This window comes from Balaenoptera musculus, chromosome 10, assembly GCF_009873245.2.
Source record: "Balaenoptera musculus isolate JJ_BM4_2016_0621 chromosome 10, mBalMus1.pri.v3, whole genome shotgun sequence".
In the NCBI taxonomy this organism is placed as follows: domain Eukaryota; kingdom Metazoa; phylum Chordata; class Mammalia; order Artiodactyla; family Balaenopteridae; genus Balaenoptera; species Balaenoptera musculus.
Genome location: NC_045794.1, coordinates 37,487,392 through 37,515,373, shown reverse-complemented (window position 1 = coordinate 37,515,373; position 27,982 = coordinate 37,487,392). Strand labels below are relative to the sequence as shown.

Genomic DNA, 27,982 nt, shown 5'->3' with positions numbered 1-27,982 from the left:
AGGAAAGTTACTGTGAGTTTTGTCAAGACCAGACCATACATTTCTTCATTAATTTTTGCATGTCTAAACATGCCAAATATCTAGGGGAAAAATAGTTAAATAACAAAAAAGTTCCTAAGTCATTTTAATTCAGCCAACTTTTGTCAAATTAGTTTTTGTATGTGTGTATTTGATTTTTGAGTCAATGTTAGGAAAGTTCTGTGATAAGAATTTTGCAATTAGAGTAGGTGCTAAAGAAATATGAAAAGACCCTTCACAGAAGTCTCTTATGTGTACATTTAATTTTAATCCAACACGCTAATTTGCTATAATTATTTAGTGAACTTGAAGATCAGAATTATATGGAAGCCAAAGCTTAAAATTTTAAAAGAAATAAAGCTGTAGGTGTTTATACATTTTTCTCCACCCTATTTTATATGAAGATATAGTATGAAATGGATTTCCACTATTAAATGGACTTTTACTAGAATACAAGTATTTCATTTTCTAACAATTAGTGCAGGTTTTTGCTTTCTTAATTTTATACTCATCTGGTAACTTTGCAAACAGAAGGAAATCTTAAGTTGGAAAGATTATAATTAAATGATGGAAGTAATTTGAAAAGGAATATTCTTTAAATTTATGTGAAATTAAAATTAGTGTATTTATTATCATTTTTCCCCTAGACCGTAATAATTTTTATCTGATAAGGGACAAAACTACAAGGTAGCTCTGAAAAATAAAGAAGCAGCTAACTAAAAGACAGATGAATGTAAACATACCATGATAAAGTTAATAGACCAAATGGGCACATTTAAAATGGAAAAGAGAAATGGATAACTGGACGTTTTGTTTAATGTTTAATGTCTTGCATCAACTTAAGAATTTCCTACTCAAAGAACAATGTTTAGTCGGTTTTTTTTTTAGAAATAGGCAATTGACACAACTGTTGCAATCTAGCATTCCTTCTGATTGGTTATCAGATAGTTTATCCACGTTATAAATATTAAAAAGGCAAAGAGCCCTTAATTCTGGATTGATTTTTTAATCTGTTTTTCTCACCTCACTTTCAGAATGTCTGCTTTATATATTTTCATAACAGAATGAATTATTTGCCAACATATTTGAACTCTTCCTCTAATATGTGGAAAGCCAAGTAGATTTTTTTGAAAGGGAGAAAATGTCTGTTTAGAAATTCTTTAAAAACTCCAAATAGTGTTTTGCCTACTCAGCACACTGCCTTTGAAATGGTAGCAGAGGCTGACAGGGCTTATGATTTCCAACCTCACAGCACCTTGAGTAACTTGGTGCTGTTGGGAGTGTCTGTTATTCTATAACATTTCCTCTGAATAATATCGACAATTCAAAAGAAAATAACTCTTTTGCTATTCAATTAATATTGTCTATGCATTCTGATTACAATATTCATTAAGCAGTCTGACTCAGTTATTCTGGTATTATTTTACTTTTACTTAAGTAAGTTCATAAACCTGTTGAAAAGTTAACATTTTGAGATTTATCAGTCAACCAACCTATAGAATCTTGATACAGAATGACACCAATCAAGAAAAAACTTTCAGTTAGTGAGTATTTTGTTGCATAAAAGCCAAAATTCTAAAAGCAAATAGAAATTGGTGTAACTGATGTTTAATCCAAATGTACAACAGTAAACTGATTTAGCTTCTCTTTTTTTTAAGAGCTGACGCAAGTTGGACGGAGGGAGGTGTTGGGGTGAGGTGGTGGTGGTGATTGGCTTGTCTAGTTCACTCCCACTGGTCTTTAAATCATTGTCTAGATCCCCAAAGGTTCACATAAGTCACCTCTGCAACAGGGGTCTGCCATTCCAAACAATTCCGGAAAGATTGCACAGGACTGGATAAATAATTAAGGTAAAACTGTTTTTACATGAAAACTTGCAGTGTTAAAATAATGCTTCCTTTCTTCTTTTTATGGTATTGATTATTTATTACAAATTAAAATGTTTGAAAATACTACTTGGGTAACTTTTTTTTTCCTCATTAAAAAAAGATCAATTCAATATAATGTCAGACATTGAAATTATTTACCCAGATCCTGATTGCAGTTTTCTTTTGCAGATAATTTTAGGTGGATAATAGAAAAGGGAAACATTGCAAAACCAGCAGGTAACAAGTGTTTAGTTATTTACATTTCCTGGTTAATCACTCTGAGGAGCCAACTTAATTTGTCTTAGGAAGATGTATAATGTTTGAGAAGTGCATTCTCAGTGTTATAACATTAAAGAGAGTTTCTTTATCTTGAAAGCAAAAACACCCACAAAAACTTAGTCTAATCAAAGAAGGAACATCACATCACTGCAGCAGATGTGAAAGGCTAAATGTTAGGGCTGCATCATCGTCAAATGAAAAACAAAAGTTGTGTCTTACCTTGTCTTCTTATGTAACCATTTTAGTGAAGGAGTATTTTTGCAGCAAATTTACTAGAAGAAACTGGGAGATTGAATAGAATATAAGCAAAGCTTTGGATTTGGAAGGACTGGAATCATTAAAAATTTGAGCTCTATTCCTCAAATTTATTAATCAGATGGGGAGAATTCTCAATGGATTTAAGTATCCTTGTATTTTGAGCTTCTTACAGAATGCATGGTGATTATTTTAATTCAATGCACAGGTGATAACAAAACTGAGTGTTTTATAACTCGGTGAAAAATATTTGAAATGATGTATATCATATTCATGGGCAACTTGTTGGATGAAAGAATTTTTATTTTTGACGAACTAAAGAAATTTAGGTATGTTTCCTGTAAAAGATGGCCATTTATTTTACAGGCCAAGATCTTCTATTTGTTCAGATTTATATTTAGATAATGTTTTGCGATTTTCTGGAAAGTCTTTATGTTTATACTCCTAGGAAGTATATCAGTAACTTTTAAGTACTGAGAAATGTAGTTTTGAGAGCTAAACTGTTGAGTTTTCTTTAACCATGTTATACAGTGTGCTTTATGGGTTATTGAAGCTATTATTTTTAATACATGAGTTACTTTAAAGAAAGTAAAAAAAATTTATTTTCAGAAGAAAAAAAGTAACTCTGGGGGTGGTCCAGTATCTATTATATAGAATGTAGACATTTTGGAACTTAGTGTATGCATAATTTATGACAGATTATTAAACATCATGTATTAACATGGATAGCATAAACAGTTCACTACCTTAATTTCATATATGCTACATATTGCTGTTCATTTCTGGAAACAAACTATTGTTTGGGAAAATAGGAACTAAAATTTATGCAGGAATTTCAGATATTTCTTAACATTTAAGATGACTAGAGAATCTATGTCTTTTTCTAAGAGCAGAGCTAGAAAATTTGTCAGCAAAATAATGTATTCAGATTTTATGAATAATCCTTTATACCTCATCAAAGGGCTGCTTTAATTCTTATATTAGCAAGCATGTAATATTCTTAGCAAAGGGACAAGACCTCAGCATAAGGTTATTTCCTTTAACTTTTCTAGTTCTCCCTTGATATTATTTCTAAGCTATGTCTAAGTAGAGGAAGGGAATGAAAAATGCTAAAATATTATCACCAGCAATAGGAAGTAGTCAAGTGAATATGGTCCTGCTATTATTGGCAGTTTCTTTTCTAAGACGTACATCAGACTGAATGACAGTGGATGCTTTTATGGAAGCTAATTTCTGTGAGAAATCATGCCGTAGGCTAATAAGCCATCTGAATATCAGTGTGTGACTAGAATGGCATTGTTGGGGAAATTGTTTAAGAGAATTTCACATAAAGGTAATATTAGGTTTATTTCATTGTCAAACCTATGTTCATTTATCTAAGATGTATTTTGGATGTGGATTTAAATCAGTTCCTCGGATGCAAGATAATTTGGCTTTTAGAAGCTGCAGGACCAGCTACTTCCTGCACACTCAACCAAAGTGTAAAATCTGCCACCTAAACCTAGATTTCAGAGTAGATTCATCAGAACTGGGCTGGCATGAAAGACAAAACAAATAGCGATGGTGGGAAATGCTAGCTCCTTTTTCACTTTCACTTATCGGGTAAAATAAATGCTTATAAATAATGTTACAAAGAAATGTTATACATAATGTTTAATAACTAGAAATTGGATACAAGGAATCAGCTATTTAGGACATCTGGCTGGCTTAATAAATATGATGAAAAAAAGTCTTCTGAATGGTGATAGTGTGCCAAATACTTTTGTTTCAAGTTTTGATTTTGCACCTTCATGAATGAGTGAAGTTAAATGGCAATGCAGAAGACCACTGCACCGGAATATCCAGTCTGTTTCTGCAGAATCTCCTTTGCAGAGAAACTTAACTTCATTAGCTAGAAAGGCTAGACTACCAAAAGTTCTGTCAAACCAAATCTGATTTCTCTTTTAGGAGAATTTTGAACATTCTTTGTCTAACAAAGCTGTTCTTTCTCTTGGGAACCAGAAGGAAACATATCTATTTCACTTTGAAATATTAACCTATAAAGCTATAACAAGAATGTGTACTTGTATCTATAAAGGAGATCATATAAAGTTGCCTTGGTCTTATGAGAATGTATCACCAGGCACTGTGCTAGATGATGGGAATATGTATATATAGTCTACAAACCTGGCCCTGTTCCCACCTTCGTGAAATTTTTTACCTATTGGAGGAGACAGTTATTTATCAAATAATCATACAACTAAAAGTGTAAGTGCAAAGTGTAATAATTATTGTGAGGGAGAGGAGACCATACTCCATGGAGACATCCATACTCTAGATGTCGGGCCTCTCTGACCATGTGGCATTTAAAGATTTTCAGGTTCTTTTAGTTAACTTTGGTAGACACTTGGGGTAAGAATGCAAGGAAGGGCATTCCATGCAGAGGGAACAGCATGTTAAAAGGTCCTGAGGTGGCAGTGAAGAAATGAAAGAAGCCCAGTGTAGCTAGTGAGTAAGGGAGGATGTGATTCAATACAGGACTAAAGAGCTCTGTCTGGATTAAACTATGTAGAGCCTTACAGTTTATTAGGAAATTTGACTTTATTCTGAGAAGTGTTGAGAAAAATCATTTTGGGCCCTTTAGTAGGTAGTCATTTGGAATACCATAATGGTCATGGAGAGAGAAGTAAATGAATTTTAAATAAATGTTGCAAGAAGGATTGATAGGACTTGGTGATCATTGAACAGGGGAGGGGGGGTTCAGGACAGAGAATTGGAGGTGTCAATAGTGACAGCCAGATTCCACTTATGAGCACCTCTTATGAGGTGCCATGTACTGAGATGGGGAGCAGCAGAAGAATCTATGGCTATGAAAACTATATTATATTATATTATATTATATTATACTATACTAATATTATATTATATTATATTATATTATATTATATTATATTATATTATATTATATTATATTATATTTATTATTATATTGTACTATGTTATATTACTATATTTTTCAATCACAGCGTTTGCCAACATCATTCTTTTCTAGCCTCCCCAGGCAGTGATTCACTGATTTGTTCAAAACATATTTACTCAGAGAGAAAAGTAAAAGTTATAATATAATAGTTGTTCAAACATCTGTTTTCTATACTAAACAGAATTCATCAGGTGCAGGGATTCTGTCTTATCCATGCTCTGTCTTTCATAGTTTCTGGCTCATATTCAATTCTCAGTATTTGTTGAATAAATAAATACCATCTTTAAAATACCTCCATATTGATTAAACATGTGATTAAGTTTTAGCAATTATGCTGTCATCTAAATGCTTCAAAGGATGTACTTTGTGTTGCAGGCAAATGACTCAGAGTATCTAGTTTCTCATCATGTTCTAATTCTTTTAAAACTGTGCTTTTAGCTATTGTTCCCTTAAAATAGGTAATAGAATTTTCAGAGCTAAAGACACGAGCTATGAAAATGTGTTCCAACTTTTGTGAGATGTCCCTTGACTGGGACCAATATTAGGTTTGGGGGCCAAGGTCTTAAACTACTATTTCATACTTCATGGAATCTATCTTACCATCTTCAAAAGAGAATGAAATAAGTGTTTTATATATGGTGAAAATAGTATAAGATTAGGTTTCAATTTTCTTATTTGTGAAGGAGTACCTACCTTGCTTACAATGTTGGTGAGAGTTTGAGACCTGTAAGGTCCTCTAACTGCTTATGGTAAATTATATGCGTGTGTGGATATTCATATGAAATACTATACACATTTGCATGCAGATGTAGGCAGTAATTAAATTCTGATGATTGGGAGAGGGAAGAGGGATTTAAATTTATTGAGGGCTTACTGCAAACCAAACTTTGCCATGCATAATATCATTTAAACCCTCACAATGCTTTATTCTCATTTTGCATATGGGATGACAGAAAGTCAGCAGTTAGTTAATTTGGTCAGGACTTACAACCAGTTCTATTTCTCACCAAAGCCAGATTTTCTGTTCCCTGTCTGGGCTTTAGTTCTCTGTAGTAGAGACAGCAGCACAGAGGTGGTGTAGCATAGAGGATGCTTAACCCCTCTGGACTTTCATTACCTCATCTGTAAAATGGGAATAAGAACAAAAATAGTACTTACCTCAGTAGGATGCTGTGAGAATTAAATGAGTTGATAGATGTGAAGTCCTTGTAATAATGTCTGGCATGTAGTAAGTACCATAAGAGTGTTTGACATTTTCTCTTTTGTTTTTAACCCTGGGATTAACATTGCTTAATGTGAATGAAATTAATGAGGTTCCTATGAATAAGTACAGTGTGAAATAGACTTTAGCTGAAGTCCCCAGGACTGCTGACATATATACTCCTGTAATCCCCCAGAGGGATTGACTAAGCAAATCGTGGCATGCAGGAGGGGGAGATCATTCCGGGCACAGTGACCTGAATGTGCAAATGGACTGAGGTGGTAGAGAACTTGGGAAGTCCCTGAAATGGAAAGGAGGCCAGAGTAGCTAGTACAGCGAGGTGGGGAGAGTGTGGAAGGAATGAAGCCAGAAGTGAAGGGACCATGTGGAACCTTGTGGGCATGCTGAGAATCTTAGACTTTATCCTAAGAGTAAAGTGAAGACAATAAAAGGTTTTATGCAAATAAATGACATGATCTAAGTTTTGTTTTTAAAAGATCACTCTGGATGTTGTGTGGAAAATGAATGAGGAGGGAGAAAGTAGGCAAGAAAGGACTCAAGGCATCAATTACAATTGTTGCAATTGACAATGTAAGAAATGATGGTCGCTTGGACAAGACTGATGGTGTAAGAAAGGGAAAGAAGTAGCCTAATTTGAGAAATAATTTGTTTGGAAAATAAACTAGACTTTGGAAAAGACTGGAAGTAAGGGATAAAAAAAATTATAATAGAAGACTAATATTTCTGATTTGAGGAGCTGGATAAATGGTGACAACATTCTTTGGAGACGAAATATTGGAAGAAAGGGAACTGTCACAAGTTAGATTTTTAGACACATTGAATTTAAACTGCCTTTGAGATATGCAAGTGTATATCTGGACACTTGGAACTGGAGATCACAGTAGAGGCCTGGGCCAAAGCTGTGACTTGAGGAGTCCTTGGTTTATGAAGCTTTGAGAGTAGATTAAAATAGGGGGGCTTATGACCTACCTTTGAGGGATTCAAAGAATGAAACTTCAAACAAAATGGTACTTCTTAAGAAAACAAAACCACAAAAGTTCTGTAAAATAATAGCAGTGTCAAAAACAAATGGAAGTTTTAAGAATTCCTAGAAGCCAGGAAGCAGATAGCACTGGAAAACCTGTGAAAGAGAAAAGGAACCGGGATAAACCAGGTAAATGGGCTTTTTCCAGAAGGACCCCAGTAGCGGTTCCAAGTTAAGTCAATATATACAAAGAGGAGGCGTGAATCACCAACAACCAATGACCAGATGTTCACCAGGGAACCTTGGTTTGGACTCTTGGTCTGTTTGGGCTGCCTCTTTTGCCCAAAGGATAAGGCTGTAATCTAGTCTGAAAGAGAGCCTGAGAATGGGCTCTATAATAAATATCAGGGCCTCCACAGCAGGCAAAAAGGGATAACAAGTAGGAATGTAAGCTCCACCAAAAGGGGAAAATACATCACTGTGTTTTTCTTCCAGAGGCACCTCGCCTACAGTGCCAGCTGTGTGTGTGAGTAGGGTCCTGCAGGTGCTCTGCACACAGACCGGGTGCATAGACGCCACTTACCCAGGACCCACAAGGGAGCAACCCATCAGTGAAATGAGCCTGCAAGATTTCAGAGAAACCCCAAGGACTAGCTTTCTAAGTTAACCAATATATTCTTCATTCACAAATATGAACAGACAACCTAGGATCGCTAAGAGTTTAAGGAAAACCAGGCATATGGAAGAGAAGAGGCCAAGATTAACCAACAGAATAACTCCAGAAAAAAAGTCGTAATTTAGGGGACAAAAAGAGCTTTTGGAAACTTCTAATCAATAGCCTTAGAAAGGGTTGAGTAAATACTGCATCTGTAAAACAAACAAAAAAATATGTTATGAAAAGAGAGGAAGAGACTGAACAGATTCTCAGAAATTAAAAACATGAGTGTGAAAAATAATTAGTGGGCAGGTTGAAAAATAAAATGGGTACAGCTTAAAAGTAAACAATGTTTTCCTACTCTACTCTTAATACTTTCTTCTGATACCAAAAGTATGGGGTTTTCTCACACTGACAAATTCTCCCACACCAGCTGGGAGTCCTACAATTCAGTCAGTTCTGACACTGTTTCCTGGAATCAGCATCAGATCCCACAGGTTAAGGGCTCAGTCCCACAAGATTGCCTCCACTTCAGATGCAACGGTAAGTCCAGACCTCCTGTACTTCTGGCCAGCCGGCTATAAATCAGATTTAATAATTTTCTAGAATTGCTCACAGAACTCAGGAAAACAGTTTACTTACTAAATTACTGGTTTATTATAAAAGGATATAATTCAGGAACTGCCAGATGGCAGAGATGCATAAGACAAAGTATGAGGGGAAGGATCTCAGAGCTTTCATGCCCTTGCCTGGTGCGCTACCCTCCTAGCACCTCCATATGGTAACCAATCCAGAAGCTCTCCAAACCCCTTTAGTTAGGATTTTTTATGGAGGCTTCATTAACTAGGCATGACTGATTAACTCACTGGCCATTAGTGAGTCCCCACCCACTCTCCTCTTCCAGGAGGTTGGAAGTGGGGCTGAAAGCTCCAACTCTCTAATCACTTGGTTGGTTCCCCTGGCAACCAGTGCCCCCATCCTTAGGGGCTTTACAAAAGTCACTTCATTATGGTAAACTCAGGTGTGGTTGAAAGGGTCTTGTTATGAATAATAACAACAACAAAAACCCCTTTATCATTCCAGAGCTATTTCAGCAACTGGGGACAAAACCCAAATATTAATTTATTGTATTACATTTGGAGCTCTGTGCCAGGAATGAGGATGAAGATCAAATGTATATTTATTATTATATCACAATGTCACACAACTGAAGATCAAATTTGTTATTTTGGACATTGAGGAACTATCCCTGAACACTGAGTAATAAAGAGATGGGAAATAAAGAGAAAATCTTGGCAATAGAGATCAAGTGGTCCAATACATGACTAATACAAGTTTTAGAGGGAGGAAACAGATTTAAAATAGTAGAACATTTTCATGGTCAGAAGAAAGACACAAGTCTTTTCAATGAATGGGCTCTCCACGTGTGGTGTAAGATGAATTTTTAAAACTACTCACATCTAGTTATATCCTGGAGAAATTTCAGATTGTGATAAGGATCCTAAAATCCTCCAGAAGAAAAAAATCAAAGAAATGAGAATCTGACTCATCAGTGGAAGCTAGAAGTCAAGAGACAAATGTCTTCAACGTTATGAAGGAAAATGATTTTGAATCTAGAATTCAAACAATCAAAAAAGTTTGAGAGCAAAGTAAAGACATTTTCCAACATGACACAACTCAGAAATTCTGTTTACAAACATGGACCTATTGTGTGAAAAAAAGTTATTCAAGGCAGTATTTCAGCACAATGCAAAATGAATTGAAGAAAGGAGATGGCATGGCATTCAAGAAACATTGGCAGCTGAACAAGACCCAGAGGATGGAGGAGGAAGCCATTCAGAAAGTAAAAGAGCATCGATAATTTGCATTTAAAGTTTTAGTAATATAGGATTATATTTCCTTTATTATGTAGTCAAATATACCATAGGTTCTTTGGGCATACTATTTACACAATAATAATGTTGTAAATGCTGATTATTCATTTTTAGTGTTCAGAAACATCCTTTAGATAAATTATGATTTGTTTTACAGAATAGGATGAAGTTATTATGCATCTCAACATTGTAGAAGTATTTCATGAACTGAAACAATTAGGAGGGTGGGGGAAAGAATTCAGAGTATAGAAAGAAGTATGCTAATTTCCTTATCCTTCCTAAGTGTCAGTCTAGAGTTGATAAACCAAGTCAGAGAGGTTTTAGTGAATAGTTTAAATTTAGAATGACTAACTTTAAATGAAGAACTAAAAACAGTAACTGTGGTTAGTGATTGCTACTGGGAAGTGAAACTGATACTGTGTGATGCTGAGAGAAGCCTTTGTACTCAGTTAATACAAGTTTCTCTTTTTTAACTGCATGTGTGTCTTACTTCTGTTCTCTCTAGGCTTTTAAGATTTCTCTCTTCATCTTTGATGTTATACACTTACACTACCTCATATTAATGAATATATTCATTTTTCTTCCTCTTGCTTGAAGTACTGTGTGTTCTTTTAAATCCTGAGAACTACTACCTTTCTTTAGTTCCCAACAATTCTTTGCCATTATGTCCTTTTTGTCTCTCCTTAGTCTCATAATTTTCTCATATTAGAATAACTATTAGGGTATGTTTAACCTTCTTTTTCTCATTTTTCTTCCCCATGTGTCTTAACTTCTTTATATTTTTCTTTCTTTCTTTGTTATATAATTTGAGTGATTTCCACTGATCTATCTTCCAGTTTCATTACTCTCCCTCAGCTGAGTTTTTTATATGACTATATATTTGATTTTTAGAATTCTTTTTTTGGCTGTGTCTCAAACTAGCCTGATTGTTTTTTTTACCATGTTCTTAATCTGTGGATGTTATTTCTTATTTTGAATCTTTTATTACTTTTTATTATATTAATTTTAAAGCCCATTTTAAGTTACTTTGCAGTTTGTAGTCACTCGGGTATGAATCTTATTATTTCCTGTGCCTGCTGACGCTCCTAATGAGTTTCCATGTGTGATTTGTAACTTTTGTGATTTGGGGTGTGAACTCATGTTGAGTGTGAGTTGTCTTTCACAGATGTGCTGCTGCAGCGCTGGGTTGTGGAGGCCTTCTCATGTGGCTGTTTCATATTTGTCAGGGGATTTGTGGATTCCATGAATTCTGGAGCAATTTTTATGTTAGTTTCTCTGCTCAGGATTTCCTTACCAAATGGGTAGTGCGTGTTCCAGAACCACACATTCCAAGAGTGATAGTGTTTCTCTCGATATAATGATTCAACAAGAATTTCAATAGTAAAAATTTCAGAACGTTAACATTAATGGATTCATAGCATCTTTTTTTTTAAATTAATTAATTTATTTTATTTATTTTTGGCTGCGTTGGGTCTTCCTTGCTGCGTGCGTGCTTTCTCCAGTTGCGGTGAGCAGGGGCTACTCTTCGTTGTGGTGCGTGGGCTTCTCATTGCGGTGGCTTCTCTTGTTGCAGAGCAGGGGCTCTAGGTGCGGGGGCTTCAGTAGTTGGGGCACGAGGACTCAGTAGTTGTGGCTTTTGGGCTCTAGAGCGCAGGCTCAGTAGTTGTGGCACACGGGCTTCATTGCTCCTCAGCGTGTGGGAACTTCCCGGACCAGGGCTTGAACCCTTGTCCCCTGCGTTGGCAGGTGGATTCTTAACCACTGCGCCACCAGGGAAGTCCTCATAGCATCTTTTAACACAGTGCCAGTCCACCCCTTTTCACTTTACAGTTGAGGAAAATGAGGTCAAAAAAAGTTGAATAACTTGTGCTGAAATCCAATGAATTAAAGGCAGAGCAGAGCCTAAAAGCTGGACCCCTTTCTTGTTAAAGTGCATTTCAACTTTATATAGATGGTGACTCAGGCTGATTCAAAGATAAACCTGTACTTGCTTTTGTTACTATTCTTAACTTTGGCTTCATGATCCAAGTGCCTGGAAAGTGGCTCCCTGAGGCTGATCCTACCCTGTGTTGCATGTTATCAAGCATTTTGGTGGTGTTAATTCTTTCATGCCCAATTAACAAATTAAAGCAGTAATTTTCTGTGTTACTGCTGGTAGAGACACTGGTAGATTCTGCCGTGGCAGATCTTCCTTTATCAACAGTTTACTATGGTCGCCCTTTTAAGTCATGCAATCATGCTTACAAATAGCTAAAAGTTTCTTAAAGACTGCTGCCATGTCTTAAGATTTTTTTTTTTCTTCCTACAGTGACTAGCAAAGCACCTGCCACATATAGGCATTCTATAAATACCTGCTGATTTGGCAATTTATTAAGAATTTTCCTTTTTCTCTTCCAATTTCTTTTTTTCTTTTTCTTCTTTTTTTGTATTGGGTAATGGAAACTTTGGGGACTTGTTTATGTGAAGTTTTCAGGAGTTTACTTCCTTTTCATGATTTTACAGAGAAAATACACAAATAGGTGACTAGTGTTTATTTATCTAATTTAAAGTAAATTATAATGATTTATTTTGTGTTCTGTTTGCAGAACAGAGTGTTCTGAACATAACTCCAAGTAGAAGAGCCTCAAGCTGAAGGTACAGTATCTTGTTTACACTGAAGGAGCTTGTGTGTGGACAAGAAAGCGCTGACAGCTCAAATGGATCCCATGGAACTGAGCAATGTCAACATCGAACCTGATGATGAGAGCATCAGTGGAGAAAGTATTCAAGATAGCTACACCGGGATGGGAAATTTAGAAAAGGCAGCAATGAGCAGGTATGGGGTTAAAATGACCAGGTTCCATGGAAAAATAAGAGACGTTTATAGACATGGAAAACAAGGCTTTTGCTGGGAAAAGTTGGATTCAGTACCTATTTGAGAAATAACAATGACTTTGATGTTAACACATTAACTCTCTGGTCCTGAAGTACACATTATTATATTATTATTGTATGTCAATCCTTTGTGTGATTAATTTAGAATTGCAGTTACAGTGTTCTTGTCCCTATTAATAATATAGAATAACTTAAATGATATTAGCCTATCACTTCTGTTACCTTTTGGACTATTCTCTCAGACTCCTCTTCCTCTGACTGCCCTGTCATTGTTGCTACATCTCCAGAGTTCTGCGGGGATTCTTCTCTGGCTAAAAGTGTCCTATGAGCAAGCTTATTCACAGCCATCAGGCTTCACCCACTGAACATATGCCATATCTTCTGCCTGTTCCACTTCTATTTCAACTCACAGATGTGTTTACTACACATCTCTACTGGATGACTCATGTGTCTGAATTGCCTCATTGATAAAGTCAAACTTGTAATGTCTAATATTGAACTACTGCCATTCCCTTCAAAATCTGCCCCTCCTCGAGCAATCCCATCTTGGTGAAAGTCATCACTATCATTCAGGAACTCAATCAAAGTATGTTTGGTGTCAACTTTGACTCATCCTTTCCCCGAAACCGCACATCCAATGTTCAACTATATCTGGTTGGTTCTACCTCATTAATATTTCAAATCTACCCACTTGTCTGTACTTATTGTATTGCCATCTTACTATAGGCCCTCATCATCTGTCACCTGTCTACTAGAACAGCCCTGATTTGTCTTCCTGTCTTATATTTTGCTCTCTTCCAACTAGCCCTTCACATCCCTTGCAAAAGTAATCTTTTACAACTGCAAATTGACTTATGTTCCATCCCTGGGTAAACCCTTTCAGTGGTTCCCCATTAGCTATAGGAGAAAGATTAGACTATACATACATTGCTTGGCATATAAGGCCTTTCATGATCTGGCCCTCATCTAGCTCTCCTGTCCATCTCTTGCCCTGCTCCCTGTTGATACCCTCTTTTCTAGCCTTGTCGAGCCACTCAGAGCTCCTGTTCCTTCATTAACTCTGCTCTGTGTGCCTGGAATGACCTTTTTTTTAGTGTTACCCACTCACCTTCCCCTTTTTCTCTATTGACTGCACTCATCCTTCAAGACTCAGCTCAATGTTAGTTCTCCTGTGAAGCCTTCCCCCAGTTAGAAGTGCCCACCCCCTGCTTTGTGTAACCTCTCCCTGTCCAGATGTTCACGATGCCACTACAACATGTTAATGGTACTGCCTGGTACATTGTAGCTGCACAACTGTTACTTGATAAGTTTATTAATTTCTCACAAAATATTATATAACACAAATTATACATGACTTAAGACATTTGGAAGTGAATATTTGACCAAATCTCAGTCTGAAGTAGAGAATATTATCCTCAAACCAAGACGTCTTATTGCATTCACAACATCCAGGAAGGGTGTCGGGAGGAAGCACTGTTCTTCCTCCAAGAAGCCAGCGCAGTAAATGTTAGTGTTGTCAGATGAGAGAGGTTGTGGAGATGTAAACATGATGCTTTCTAGTGAGGTGACTCTTGAGGAAGCACAATGTGGTAGAACCAGGGCTTTGGAATCCGCAGAGGAGTTACCTGACCTTGGAGAAGGTATTTATCTTCTTTGAGCTTCAGTGGAAAATGCAGAATGGCAAACCAACACCTACTTTGCTGAGGATTAAGTGAGTGCCTTTGAGATAGATGATACTCAGTAAATTTTTGTTTTTCCTCCTCCACTTCATCACCCTCAGGAAATTGATCAAATCTGAGGGCTCTTTTGTTTCTGAGAAGGATGCACACAGATATGAGCTCTATGGAGGTGGCAGAGCTGAAGGGGACATGGTCCTAAGAACAGTCCTACAGAGTCATTCCATTTGGTCCTCTGAAAGCCATCATGGAAAGAGCAAGAATGCTTTTGTTAGCTTCAGATAATGTGTTCCGGAGCACTTACAGTGACCTAGCTTGTAACTCCTGACTCAAGTGGGTCATCATTTTGCAATTGTATGATCACTTTAAAAAGATGGGTTTTGTTTATGTTTGGATAGATCTCTTGAATGTAAATTTAGAGGGAAGTTCAACATAATACATTTATTTGGAATCATTATACTTATGTTTTCAATATATGCTGGGTTTGGTATTAAATCATTGATGACACTGCAGACATTTCTCGTATATTTTATACAGTCTTGGCATGTTGTGTGACTACAACTCATCTCATGCCAAAATAAGAACATGCAAATGCCTCAAAGGAGAAAGTCTATTTACTTTCACATTTAAAAATTTTAAAATTATTCATGGACTAAAGGATTCTAACTTATTGATTAAGGTTAAAATAGAACGTTGGATGTTCCAGAGTTTAAATCTAGATGACACTTTTGTTTTTATAATCATTAGGCCCATTTTGGGCTCCAGTTCATCTTATTGTCTCTGTTTCCAACTATGAACATTATGTACCAGTCTCCACATAGCAAGTATATTAACTACGGACATTAAAATAAAGCACAAAAGGGAGGGGGAGTGCAGAAGTGCAGAGATGGAAGAAGACAGCATCTGAGGGCATTATACTTCCTTCCAGAAATAGGAGAAAAATGACAGGATATGTTCCTAACTTGTACACCATGAGGTTCAAGAAAATCCACTTCTTGAGTTTTAGAAAAGCACACAAAACTTTGTGATTTTGTCTGCTCGTTCTATCTACACCTTATATTGTTCTCTATTCTCAAAAAGTAACCTTGTTATCCCTCTTTCTCATAAGATATATTCAGAATTAGCTTCTATTATAAGAGATCATTTGTACAGATCTATAATAATTATTTTCCCCTTTTATATTTCTAAGGGTTATTTTAATAAAATACTCTCCAATCATTTTATTTTACTTTCTCATGCAAGAAATGCCCTAAAATTGTGGTCTACCTAATTATAAAGCACTTTAAGAAGCATACATATTTGAGCATTTCCTGTAACAAAAAGAAAGCCTGTGTGATATCTTGCAGTGTCAAAATGCAATGGTGGCAGCTGAACTCATTAGTCAAGCCTTTCGGAAATGTGACTGGTACTAGATCCATATCCTCAAAACCTCTGGCATAGAGCTCCAGGAGCCGACCAGTACTGTCAGGGGATGTGCAGCTCCCAGCCTGTACCAAGTAGACCGCAGTCATAATGTTCCATGGATTGTGACATCTTAAAGTCCTGTTCTTTAATCCTGAATCTTAAAGTCCTCCCAACTCTTCTACTAATTCGTTGGATTTCTTTAATGTTTTTCTTAGTTTTGTTCATTGTCTAACAATCCAAGTACATTTTCAGAGTAATTAAACTACATACACTCACACACAACCAAACACAACACAGAGCTACCATCCAACTCCTTTCCAGCAAGGGATATGTGTATAAAAAGACGGAGCCAAAAAAGAGGAAAATGCCAGCTACAGTGCCCTGCTCAGGGCTGCATGGTGCTGTGGGAGGCCCTAGACCTGGGATCTGGTGGGGCTGGACACGCTACCTCACTCTTCTGAGCCATAGTCGCTGCATATTTAGAGCAGAGACATGGAAGTTTCTCTCACAGAGACATTTGAGCATCAAGTGAGATGGGATCACAGTGCCAAGGCACTTAATAAATATTTACTGAATTAATAAGATCCTCTGATCACGGTGTATTAGCAGTTGAGAAAACTCAGTCGCTACTCTGTTCACTTTCTTTGGGAGGGCTCGAAATGGCAACAAAATTAGCTCTAACTATTCTCTCTCTCTCTCTTTTTTTTTTTTTTTTTTTGCATAGTCAATGTGGGAAGAAGAAATGTGGCTTAAAAAAGATCCCAACTAAAAAAATATTTTCTTCCTTCATAACTTTCTCCCTCCCTCCCAAAGTATATTCATAAATGGGGCTCAGTCATTGGTCTGGAAGGAACACTAGTATGCGGAGGAGAAGAGAAAAAAAAGTCTTAAGTGTCTTGTTTTTCCTCTCCTAATTCAGTGACAGATCACGTGAAACATAAATATAATTCAGAGCATTTACTAGATGTTTTTACTGTCTTCTTTTCCTTTGTGTGTGTGTGTTCAGTCAATTTACTAATGAAGATGCTGAAAGTCAGAAATTTCTGACAAATGGATTTTTGGGGAAAAAGAAGCTGGCAGATTATGACGATGAACATGTAAGTGACTTTCTGCTTTCTGGCAGTAAACAGGACTTGAGGATGTCTGATCTACCTGGGTCTCTATGCGAAAACAATGTGACTGAAATTTTCCAAGCCTTGATCAGCACATTCTCTGTTTATTCAGGCCCTTACTGGAATAAGGGCTTGTTTTTCCTGTTCGCCATATGGCTGCATAAATCATTTATGAAATTTATTTGTTTTTTGGAGAAATCATTCTAACCCAAATGCAATCTGCAATCCTACATGCTTTCCTTTCTTTATATTACTCAACCTGCATTTTTTATTTTTACTGAGACCCCTGCTTAAATCAAGTACTACATTCCACTGAAAAATACACACTTTTATTGAAGTTGAGTCAAGGCTTTTATTCACTGTGATTTTATCTTATTCTTCACTATTGGATGGTAGTCTCCTCCAGTAAAGATAATATAGGATAAGAATAATCCAAAAAAAGGTTCGTCCTTTGGCAAATATTTGCTTATCACGCATCCTTTTTTCTTCAAGCATCCTGGAACCACCTCCTTTGGAATGTCTTCATTCAATCTGAGTAATGCCATCATGGGCAGTGGAATCCTGGGCCTGTCCTATGCCATGGCCAACACAGGGATCATCCTTTTTATGTAAGTGAATGGACATATCTACACTTGGTTCAAAGCCCGCGCATACCTGGTGCTCTTTCAATTAATCTGAAGTTTGATCTTTGTGAATAGGAATAATCTGAGAAAATATTAACATATTCTCTTCCTTTGAAATAAAACAGCAACGAAAAGTAATCAGAGCAGTCTAATCATCATACTTGTTCAACCAGCCATCCCTAAGCAAATGGCAGAAAGTTTACGTGCTCAATCCCCCAAAGTGCTGGAACCCTAACAGTCCATAGGAACCATTTTACAAAGTAATTCATTATAAAACAGTTTTGTGTTTAATAGTTAAAAAATCTTTCCCGGCAGCAAATCTGACTTTATACACACTCTTAGGAAAAACATCCCTTCCCAAACCAGACCTACAGAGTCCTGCATGCCCTGGTCCCATCTCCTGTGCCCCTACATACAAGATATACTGGGCACAGTGACCTTCTCTCCATCCCACGAAGGTGCCATTCCCTCTCACCACAGGTCCTTTGCACATGATCTGGGAACCTTCTTTCCTTTCCTCTTCAACTAGTTAACTCATAACTCAGATCAGCCTCACCTCAGTTATGCCTTCCCCCAATCTCCGTGACTGGGACAAACCACCTTATTAGACACTCATCACAGTGTTTTAATATTTTAGTGCAGTCGTCTGATTCATTTGGTTAATGTCTCTCTCCCTTGCTGGACTATCATCTCCAAAGGGTTGAGCCCATGTCTGTTTTTACTCACTGCATGTCTGTATCCCCAAGACCTAGAAACAGCGCTTGGCACGGGGATTTTTGCAGAGTGGCCAGAGTTTTTACCTAAACCGATGCACTTTATCCAAACTTGGTCAAATGCTGCCTAGTGATAGCAGCGTTACATAGCCAACCTGGAGGATGGACACCACATTGTCTGTGACAGACAGCCACAGACATCTGTGCATTACGTACAGCCTGGTATTTTCAAAGACACAGTTGGTGGCAGTGAAATGCTCCACAAGAATAAAGTCTAATGTTAGTCAGACATCAGTATGAATGCAGATCACAACCCCTAACGCAGTGCTGGAGTCTTAAATAACTGTCTAAGAATGCAACATTTATATTATAAATATATGCTATTTGTGTTCTGAATATCACTTATGATTAGGTAATCACACAGCTATTTGAGGGCTAAGGATCGGGCTGAACTATAAATATTTATATTGTGTCAGTGCTTTGATTGAACTGTTAGGTGTCGTATTTTTTAGCTGAATGGGTTTTGATCTCAGCTTTACTTTTCTAAGCCATGTTTGAAATAAAGTAGTTTTTAAAAATTTTCTGACTCTTAATGGCTAGAGGTCTATTCATATGCGTAGTTGTACACTTTTATAATGTACACTATCTCTAAGACAAAAGACTGCCTTCTCCTTACTAATTACACATACCATTAGAATTAATTAGGAAATTTTCATAGATCACTGATGAATAAAAGTAAGAAACACTCCCCCCAATCCTAGAGTTCATTTTCATGGCAGGAGAATATTCCACTTTTAAAACTGAAAGCCTCATTTCAGGCCTGTAAACATTTAGCAGATTAATTTGGCCAGAACAATTACATAGCTAGATATCATGAGGTGTGTTTTGTGTATCCAAGTAGCCCAAACTGGATTCAGCAATCTCCCTTAATTCCCAACAAGTGACACAGGATTTCATCGTTGTTACTTTTAGTATTTTCTACCAAAGCAGAAAATGTATTTAGAATACAGGGTACGCTCATTATTTTTCCAGGGAACAAAATTATATAATCTGAATTACATAATTCTTTAAAAACAGGTCAGTTCATAACGTATATGGAAAAATGTATGACTAAGACATTGATTAGGCAGTTCTGGTGAACATGTTTTGTGAAAAAAAAAAAACCCAGTACAATAGAGCTAGAATAGTTATAACATTTGTAACTCGTGGTCTAAATCTACATTTGTAACATTGACTTCCCAAGGAATTACCAAAGAATTAGATCAATTGACAGAAGACTGTTTGGTGTGCTCTCATCATATTAAACAAAGGATAAGATTTTTTTTTTTAATTTCAGGTAAAGTTTAGTATTGTGCCTTCATTTATGATATAGATGCTTCTATCTACACTCTTTATTTTTGCTGTCCAATTCTTATTTTTTGGAGAAGCATTGATCACTGTATACATAAAGAAATCATATATGCCTGTGGACATGTGGAGGGTCCTGAACCAGAAATGATTTTTCTGAGTACAGCAAAGGTTTTCCTGCACCCTAGACTTAACCTTTCTCTGTTTTCTCTATTATACAGGCAATTGCCAGACCCTCTGGTTCACACATCTGATCACTGTCATCTAATATGCAGACTCAGTAGTAACGGAGCTCAGAATTTGCTTTGACTTCTGTATTTCTAGATTTTAGATTAATGTTTAGTCAGGTCATTGAATAGCCCTTCAATTATAAATGTTCATGGGAATATCACGCAAATATGGTGTACATATACCCATATGCTGAGTAAGTATTTGCTAATTTTGCTATACATTTAGCATCTAAGTTATAAACCAGATTCTACTATTGGGTAGAATCTAAGACTAAAAAAGGTGTGTTAGGAACTTCCAGTAGTACATTTTGGCCCATAAAATAAAGCCAATTCCAGTTCTGGGACATTTAAGGGCATTGGTGGAGTTCTGAAAAGAATTTTTCAGCTTCCCCCAAATCCACATACTCTTGGAAAGTTAATGATTGAAAAGACCAGTGTAATAATGTATTGTAACATCTAATATTATTGCATCTTATTTTTTATAGAAACATTATTGTCTCCTCTCTCTTCCCTTCACAGAATCATGCTGCTTGCCGTGGCAATCCTATCTCTCTATTCAGTTCATCTTTTATTAAAGACTGCAAAGGAAGGAGGTATGCTACTCTCTAGACCCAAGACATGCTATTTCGATTCTCATTAAAGGGTATTTCAGTCTTTAGCTCTATACTTATAGGATGGTGTTAGTCAATTTTACATTTCATTTTCTTCTAACCCCAATCACATGGTCTCTGCATGTTTTTAGTTATCTGGGCAAGTGAGACAAGTGAAAGGCAACCTGCTCAGGTTCAAGCCAAATAGAGAAACAGACTTTTGGGGGACGATAGAAATAACAGTTCTGACTTGCTGCATGGATCCAAGACGAATGAAGGCATCGCTTCTTGTTTGGAGAACATTTACCATATTTTGTAATGGCTTTTGAGATTGTGTATTTGGGGTTTGTAATTTCTATATGGTGTTTATTTACATGTTTGAGGCTCCAGTGTAGAATTACATAGAAATATTTTAATCACTAAAACAGTTTTTTTTTAAACAAGTTTCTTTTCATTTTTGATTATAGGGTCTTTAATTTATGAAAAACTAGGTGAAAAGGCATTTGGATGGCCTGGGAAAATCGGAGCTTTTATTTCCATTACAATGCAGAACATTGGAGGTAAGAGGATCTAGCTTTCAACAAACCATTTAAACTTTCTAAAAGATGTTCAAGAAATAAGAAAACTCAATGGCAATGAACAGGCCCTTTAAATACAGAAAAATAGCTGTTTTATCATTTTTAAATTTAAAAAGTAGAGTTTCCTAAATAGATTTGCTATCCCTCTTTAATTGAAAATAGCAATATCTAAGAAATGAAATACTATATAAAACCTTACCAAATAAATTCTAGAATTAAAATATAAAATAAAACCTTTCTTGATTTCAAATGGCTTTAATTATTACTTGAAAAAGTTAAAGCATCAGTGCTTATATCTCTCATTGACTGAACAGTTGATGTGTCACATGTATGATTGAGTTTATTTCATAAAAGGGAAAATTTAGTATCTGAGGCACATAGCCAAATTTTGGGGTCCTTGAGACACAGCCTGCACAGAGCCAGCCCATTGTAGAGTGTTCCTAGAAATTGTGCTAAGGCAAAAATCTGGCTAGGCATCGGAAGCATTATAAAGCACAGATTTCTTGGTTCTACAGATTCTTTTAATTCCTACTGAATGATCACTTCCAGAGGAGAGCCTAGGAGTACATATTTTTAATAGTGTTCCAGGTGATATGTATGCCCACCAGCTTCACTGGTCCTATCATGTCTTTGACCCTCAAAATGCATCTTGACCCATATTTCAGATGTCCTACTGGCTAAGTCTCCTTGCATGACCTGGACTATATCACCACAGAGTGGTACTTATTTCCTCACCTCCTACCCAGTCCCCAAACCTGTTATTCTATCCTTCTGTTCTTTCATCTCAGTGAACAATACCAGCAGCATCCAGTTTCTTAAGCCAGCAATCTGGGTGTCAGCCTAAACATTTCCCTCTCTCCCTAACCCTGACAATCCAATCAAATACCAGCTTTTATCCATTCTTTCTCTTATTTAGCCTTTGAATCTCTCCTCTCCTTCTAGTCTCACTACCACACTTCAGGTGATTACTATTTCTGCTCAGACTTTTGCAGTAGACATCTACCTGTTATTCCTGTATTTAGTTTCCCCTCTTCCATCTGTAATTCATCTTCCAAATTAACTGTCTCAAATTCAGCTCTACTCTTGCTTCTCACATGCATAAACTTCTTCAGCATGCCCTCATGATTTTCAAGATAAAATTTAAACTCTTTAGTCTGACATATAAGGGTTTTCGTCATCTTTCCTTTGCCTATGTTTCTGATACCTTTCCTACAAACCCCAATCTCTCTCTCTCTCTCTCTCTCTATCTATCATCTGTTCCCTATGTGTCATGTGTCATGCTATAACAAACCATATTTAGTTCCCCTACTTTTACAATCCTCCAGCCCTAACACATACACGTTTTCTGGCTCTCCCTCTCTGTCTGTTCCATGATCCATCATTCTCTAGGCTATTAGGTACTAGCTCTTCTGGACTCCCTTAGCCTTGTTTGTATAGATCTGGTATATCACTGTTTTTTAAAAGACATTTTAAAACCCATGCGTAGAGAATAGACTTTTGGTGCCTGATAACACCTGAATTTGAGTTTGTTTCTGTCACTATCTATGACCTTGGGAAAATCACTTTACACCTCTGAGTCTAATTTTTCCACCTATGCAATTGAGAGTAATAGCTCATCCTCACAGTGTCATAATAATACAGGTTCAGTACATGCACCCTTCCTCTCCAGTTCTTGGATTCAATATCCATGTCACTGGAGCCATCCTGGATGTTTTTAAATGGCATTTTTATAATTATAAGACAAATATATGCTAATTGTGAAAAACAAAAATATTACATAAATATATAAATTACAAAGAAATGTTTACGTAAATCATCCTTAGAAAAACCCATGCCAGGTTTTCCTCTATGACAAATTTAACAAATACATTGTTACTGTTAAAACAGGATCATTTTCTAATACTGATTTACCGCTTGCTTTTTTTATTTAACAATATGCCTTGAATGTTTTTGCATATTACTCTTTTCAATGGCTTTTGAGCTTTCCATTGTATAAATACACCATGATTGGTTTACTGAATCCCTTGATGAACAGTTTTGGATCATTTCCAGTTTTTTACTATTGCAAACAATGCTGCAATAAATAAACTTGCACAGAAATCTTGCAAGGAGGTCATTCTTTTTGATTAATAAAATCACTGGAATTATCTAGCATTTCTAGAATGCAGCAATTTCTTTAGTAACCTTTATCCAACTATACCTGCTCCTGATAACGGATAGTTGGTAGGCAGATAAATAAAATCCAGTCATATCTTAATGATTTGTATTTATGTCTTTAATATTTTTTGTATAGTAAGACTACAGTCCTGGGTAGAATTTGGCAGTAACACTGGAATTGTTTCATTCATTTTACTGGCATTGGGCCCCAAGTATATAAGTGCCCCATTCCCCACCAAATAAACTGCTTTACATTTGGTTCAAATTCTCAGCCTTATCAAGATTTAAAATATCAAGCTTTTCCTAGGATCTCTTCATAGGTGATCTAATATACTTGTTTGGACCACTGAACTAACTGGACATACACATGCTTAGCCCTGAGCCCAACAGGCTGAGTGGCAACAGCATTGTCTATTGTTCCAAGTATAGCTACTATTATGCTTCTAAACAATGGAATAAACTATAACATGGTCTCTCAGTCAAGCCCCTCACCCCACAGTGTGGCTTTAAGGGAGTGAGATGAAATTTCATACACCTTTCCTGAAAATCTCTCACTTTGGTTATGCTATGTGATTAGTGGTTATCGTGGCCTAAAAGAAATCACTTGTATTTCTGTATTTATCAACTCCACATTTAGAACGTTTAATTTTCTCAATCCCCTGAAAAATTAACACTGACCATTAGCAGAATAATGTTGACATTACCCAGACAGGTCTGGATCATTCTGAATTTTCGAAGACCAAACACATTAACAGTGGTGACATCACTGAGAGTCAGCAACTAATAGCTCTAAAATTGAATGGTACCTCACTGAACCAGTTAATCAGAAATATCTCCTCTGTTTACCCTCTGTAAGATTTAGCTTTAGCCAAGGTCTTTGTAAAGATTAACCAAATCATGTTTACAGAAGACACATCAGGTATTGTAAAAATCATTTCATTTCACAATAGAGAAGAAACACTGGCCTGAAATCAAGGATCTTATATTTTGGATGTGGTCTGTCATTTTCAAGCTGTGCGATCTTGGACATGTCAGTTAAGCTCTCAAAATTTTTATATCCTCAGCTGTGGAATGAAGATGATAAGATGCACCTTGCTCTTTCACGTGGATTTTCAGCTGATCACATGCAGAACTAAACAATGTGGGGAATTGTTATCACTGTTATTACTTTTGTTTGAGATTAAGGAAATATTTTTAAACTATTAATAGTTCAATCTGCAACTTAGATATCTGCTTTAAATGTCTGTTAGCAAAAATTCACCAGAAGGATGTAGCACACACTTAAACCTTGCAATGAGAAACTTGTCAGTTTTATTTTCAATTGAGTCTTTTGATCACGTGTGAAATAGCAAATTAGTATTATTCTTCACTGAGTGGGTGGACTTGAGAAAGGAATGTTGCATAAATCCCTACAACTGTAAGCAAAATTGTATGTTATGCATATGTATGCATAAATATTTTTCCAAGGAGAGGGTTTATAGATTTTATAGATCAGGTATTCAGAAGAGTACATGATCACACATACATCACTTATCTAGATGTTCAAGAAATTTTGCCACTTTGTATGATTTCTTATTTGGACAAAGGATATAGAAAAAACTTCATTGACAAAGGTTAGAGAAGCTATCCTCTCTTTATCAATCCAGTATGACTCCAGTTTGGAGAATCAGTGGTCTGAGATTTTGTATGCCCCCTAGAGAGATTACAGAGGACTAAACTGGTGCCCACCTAGGGAGGGCAGAGTGACATGTATTCTACCCAGCTCCACCCTGCAATTCCCCCCCTTCTTTTGTGGCCACCAGACCCCTGCCCGAGTTCTAGATACTAAAACAGGCACACTCAGTAAGGTCATGATGACTTATAACAACTGAGGAAAAAACTTTGAAACTGCAGCTTCACTGAAAACCTCAGAGCTGGATTTAACACAGAATCAGCACTGATACTGTTAGCAAAGGTCCATAGGCAAGAGCCAAAGGGCCGAATGTATATTTATGAGAAGAACTTGGAAACAGTACAGAATACATAGTGGGTGGCTTTTCTTTTGGTTTGGGAATTACTGAGAAGGAGGGGTATACCAATGCCTGGACTTCTCACAACTTGCCTGTAACTTTGGTGCCGTGCACACCACTAAGCTCTCACATTTTCCATTTTAGCCATGTCAAGCTACCTCTTCATTATTAAATACGAACTACCTGAAGTAATCAGAGCGTTCATGGGACTTGAAGAAAATACTGGGTATGTCTTCTTCTCTCTTTGTAACATCAAGAGACTCATTCTCCTTGGTCTTTTCTGATCCTAATATTCTGGTCTCTCTTTTCTAGAGAATGGTATGTCAATGGCAACTACCTCGTCATATTTGTGTCAGTTGGAATCATTCTTCCACTTTCTCTTCTTAAAAATTTAGGTAAAGTCATTTTCCATTTTTATTTTCATTTTGTATTCCAAGAGGTAAGCTGATTGTGGATGCCATATTCACCTTCCGGAATTTCTCTGCTAACTCCTAGGTTACCTTGGTTATACCAGCGGATTTTCTCTTACCTGCATGGTGTTTTTTGTCAGTGTGGTAAGTGATTTTTGGCATGATCCTTGTAACTTGGTAGGCGTGTGATGCTTTCAGTGCCTGAATTGGTGTCCTCATTTTTGTTTAAGCACATCATTGGCATGAAATAGTTCTTGCATCACAAGCAATCTCCTTGTATTCTAATTTGGAATGAGAAAAGAAGAGTCATGAGTTTAAAAATAGTTGAGTTAGAATGTCAAGACCATTGCTAATAGTATGTTCTAGGCATACTGAATATATATTTGGACGAAAGGAACACTTCAAGCAGAAATGTGACAACAACCCAGTATTTAGACAGGCGGAGGAAAAAGAAGTGAAGAGTCCCAGAAGATAAATGAGTAGGCTGTAGAATTAGCCATATTTACATGAATCAGCCATTTTCTCTTACTCATTCTACCCATGAAGAGAAGGTGACCACAGTGGAATTAAAGAAAGAAATTCTCTCCCCACCCCACTCCCTCTCCCCTCCAAAAGGGGGAATTTCTGCTAATATCATGAATGCCAACATTTATATAGCATTTCCCCAAAGAGGCAAAGGAGGAGGGGGGAATTTCTTGATGACCCATATTTTCATTAGTTTGAAGAACTGAAAGAGATGCGATGTAGCAAGAAAATGAACATCTTTCTCATGGAAGAGTATGCATGAAGTTTGGGATAGATTCACACAAAATACTGTCCTGTTGACTCTAAGTGGGAGAGTTGCCAACCATAGTTCCAACTCCTTACATCAAACTGAGGCTAGAGGGAGTCTCCGTTGTCCATTAGTCTAAAAGGAATCCTCAGCAGAGTTCCCTCACCTCTACCCCATAAACCACCCACAGGGATTTTTGTTTCATTGTTTTCCTCAAAAGGCTGACTTGTTGTTGTTGTGTTAATGACCGGGTCTAGGTGATTTACAAGAAATTCCAAATACCCTGCCCTCTGCCTGTTCTGGATCACAATGTTGGGAATCTGACATTCAACAATACAGTTCCAATGCACGTGATGATGTTACCCAACAACTCTGAGAGTAGTGGTGTAAACTTCATGATGGATTACACCCACCAGAATCCTGCAGGGCTGGATGACAACCAGGCCAAGGGCTCAATTCATGGCAGTGGAGTAGAGTATGAAGCACACAGTGATGACAAATGTCAGCCCAAATATTTTGTATTCAACTCCCGGGTAAGTGAGAGGTCTAGGCCTCTAAGAACCTAGCAACGTGGCCTCTGAGTTTTTATCTCACAAGCTGAGATGGCCTGGGGTAACTCTCTGTGTTGGAATGCTAAACATGCGGTGTTGTCCTTGTTTTTCAGACGGCCTACGCAATTCCCATCCTAGCATTTGCTTTTGTATGCCACCCTGAGGTCCTTCCCATCTACAGTGAACTTAAAGAGTAAGGCAGCCATCATTTTAGCATTCTAATTTGCTTTGAAAATGTGCTCATATTTTCAAAGGTGCTTTATACAGAAGCATAGTTTACAGCTTTGTCTTCACAGGAGGTTTATGCTATAACCACTCAGCAGTAATGTGCTTTTACCACAAAGGTGTGAATCAGCCCCTTCACTGCTTCCTTTTCTCCTGTTCCTTCACCCTAGTGATCCAGGGGAGGGGTTCAGGACAGGGGGTGGGTGAGCCAATGTCTGTAAGGATTTTGGCAAACATGGGGAATTTGAATTTGAATATTGGTGGCAAGAAGTGAGGTCACCTGACCTGGAAATGACCCACACCCATGAAGACCAAAAATTATGATTAGGGTGGCCTGGCTAAGCCACTGATGTCACCTGTGGTCAGTCTTTAACCCTTGCCTAGAAGACATTCCACCACTGGGATGTGCCCGTATCTGGCCTTCATCGTCTAATCTGTATAATGGAGACACTGGCTAGACAATCTTCTTTCTTCCAGCTGATATTCTATGATTCCTTAATACTCTTTTCCCTTTGAGGTTGTTAACATGCCCTTGGGGATGAGTGGGTCTGAGCCCACTACAGCAGCTTCTTCCTTTACCCTGAGGGGAGGTGGTCCTATAATTCTCATCTTCCTTA

At 37.0% G+C, this 27,982-nt stretch overlaps 1 protein-coding gene across 7 annotated transcripts in view; it reads left to right on the top strand.

The window, feature by feature from the left end:
* SLC38A4 (solute carrier family 38 member 4) overlaps positions 1 to 27,982 on the top strand; it is a 67,510-nt gene that overhangs the window by 26,187 nt on the left and 13,341 nt on the right. For 2 of the 7 annotated variants that reach the window (XM_036866333.1, XM_036866335.1), the window contains exons 2-11: positions 12,680 to 12,909; positions 17,055 to 17,145; positions 17,653 to 17,768; positions 20,593 to 20,666; positions 21,131 to 21,223; positions 25,552 to 25,633; positions 25,720 to 25,802; positions 25,903 to 25,961; positions 26,847 to 27,122; positions 27,254 to 27,333. In XM_036866333.1, the coding sequence (XP_036722228.1) occupies positions 12,791 to 12,909; positions 17,055 to 17,145; positions 17,653 to 17,768; positions 20,593 to 20,666; positions 21,131 to 21,223; positions 25,552 to 25,633; positions 25,720 to 25,802; positions 25,903 to 25,961; positions 26,847 to 27,122; positions 27,254 to 27,333 (1,073 nt within the window). In that variant the 5' untranslated portion in view covers positions 12,680 to 12,790. Of the gene's footprint in view, positions 1 to 1,720; positions 1,869 to 2,075; positions 2,124 to 12,679; positions 12,910 to 17,054; positions 17,146 to 17,652; positions 17,769 to 20,592; positions 20,667 to 21,130; positions 21,224 to 25,551; positions 25,634 to 25,719; positions 25,803 to 25,902; positions 25,962 to 26,846; positions 27,123 to 27,253; positions 27,334 to 27,982 lie in introns of those variants that run through there. The other 5 variants (XM_036866334.1, XM_036866337.1, XM_036866338.1 and 2 more) reach the window with 5 other exon arrangements.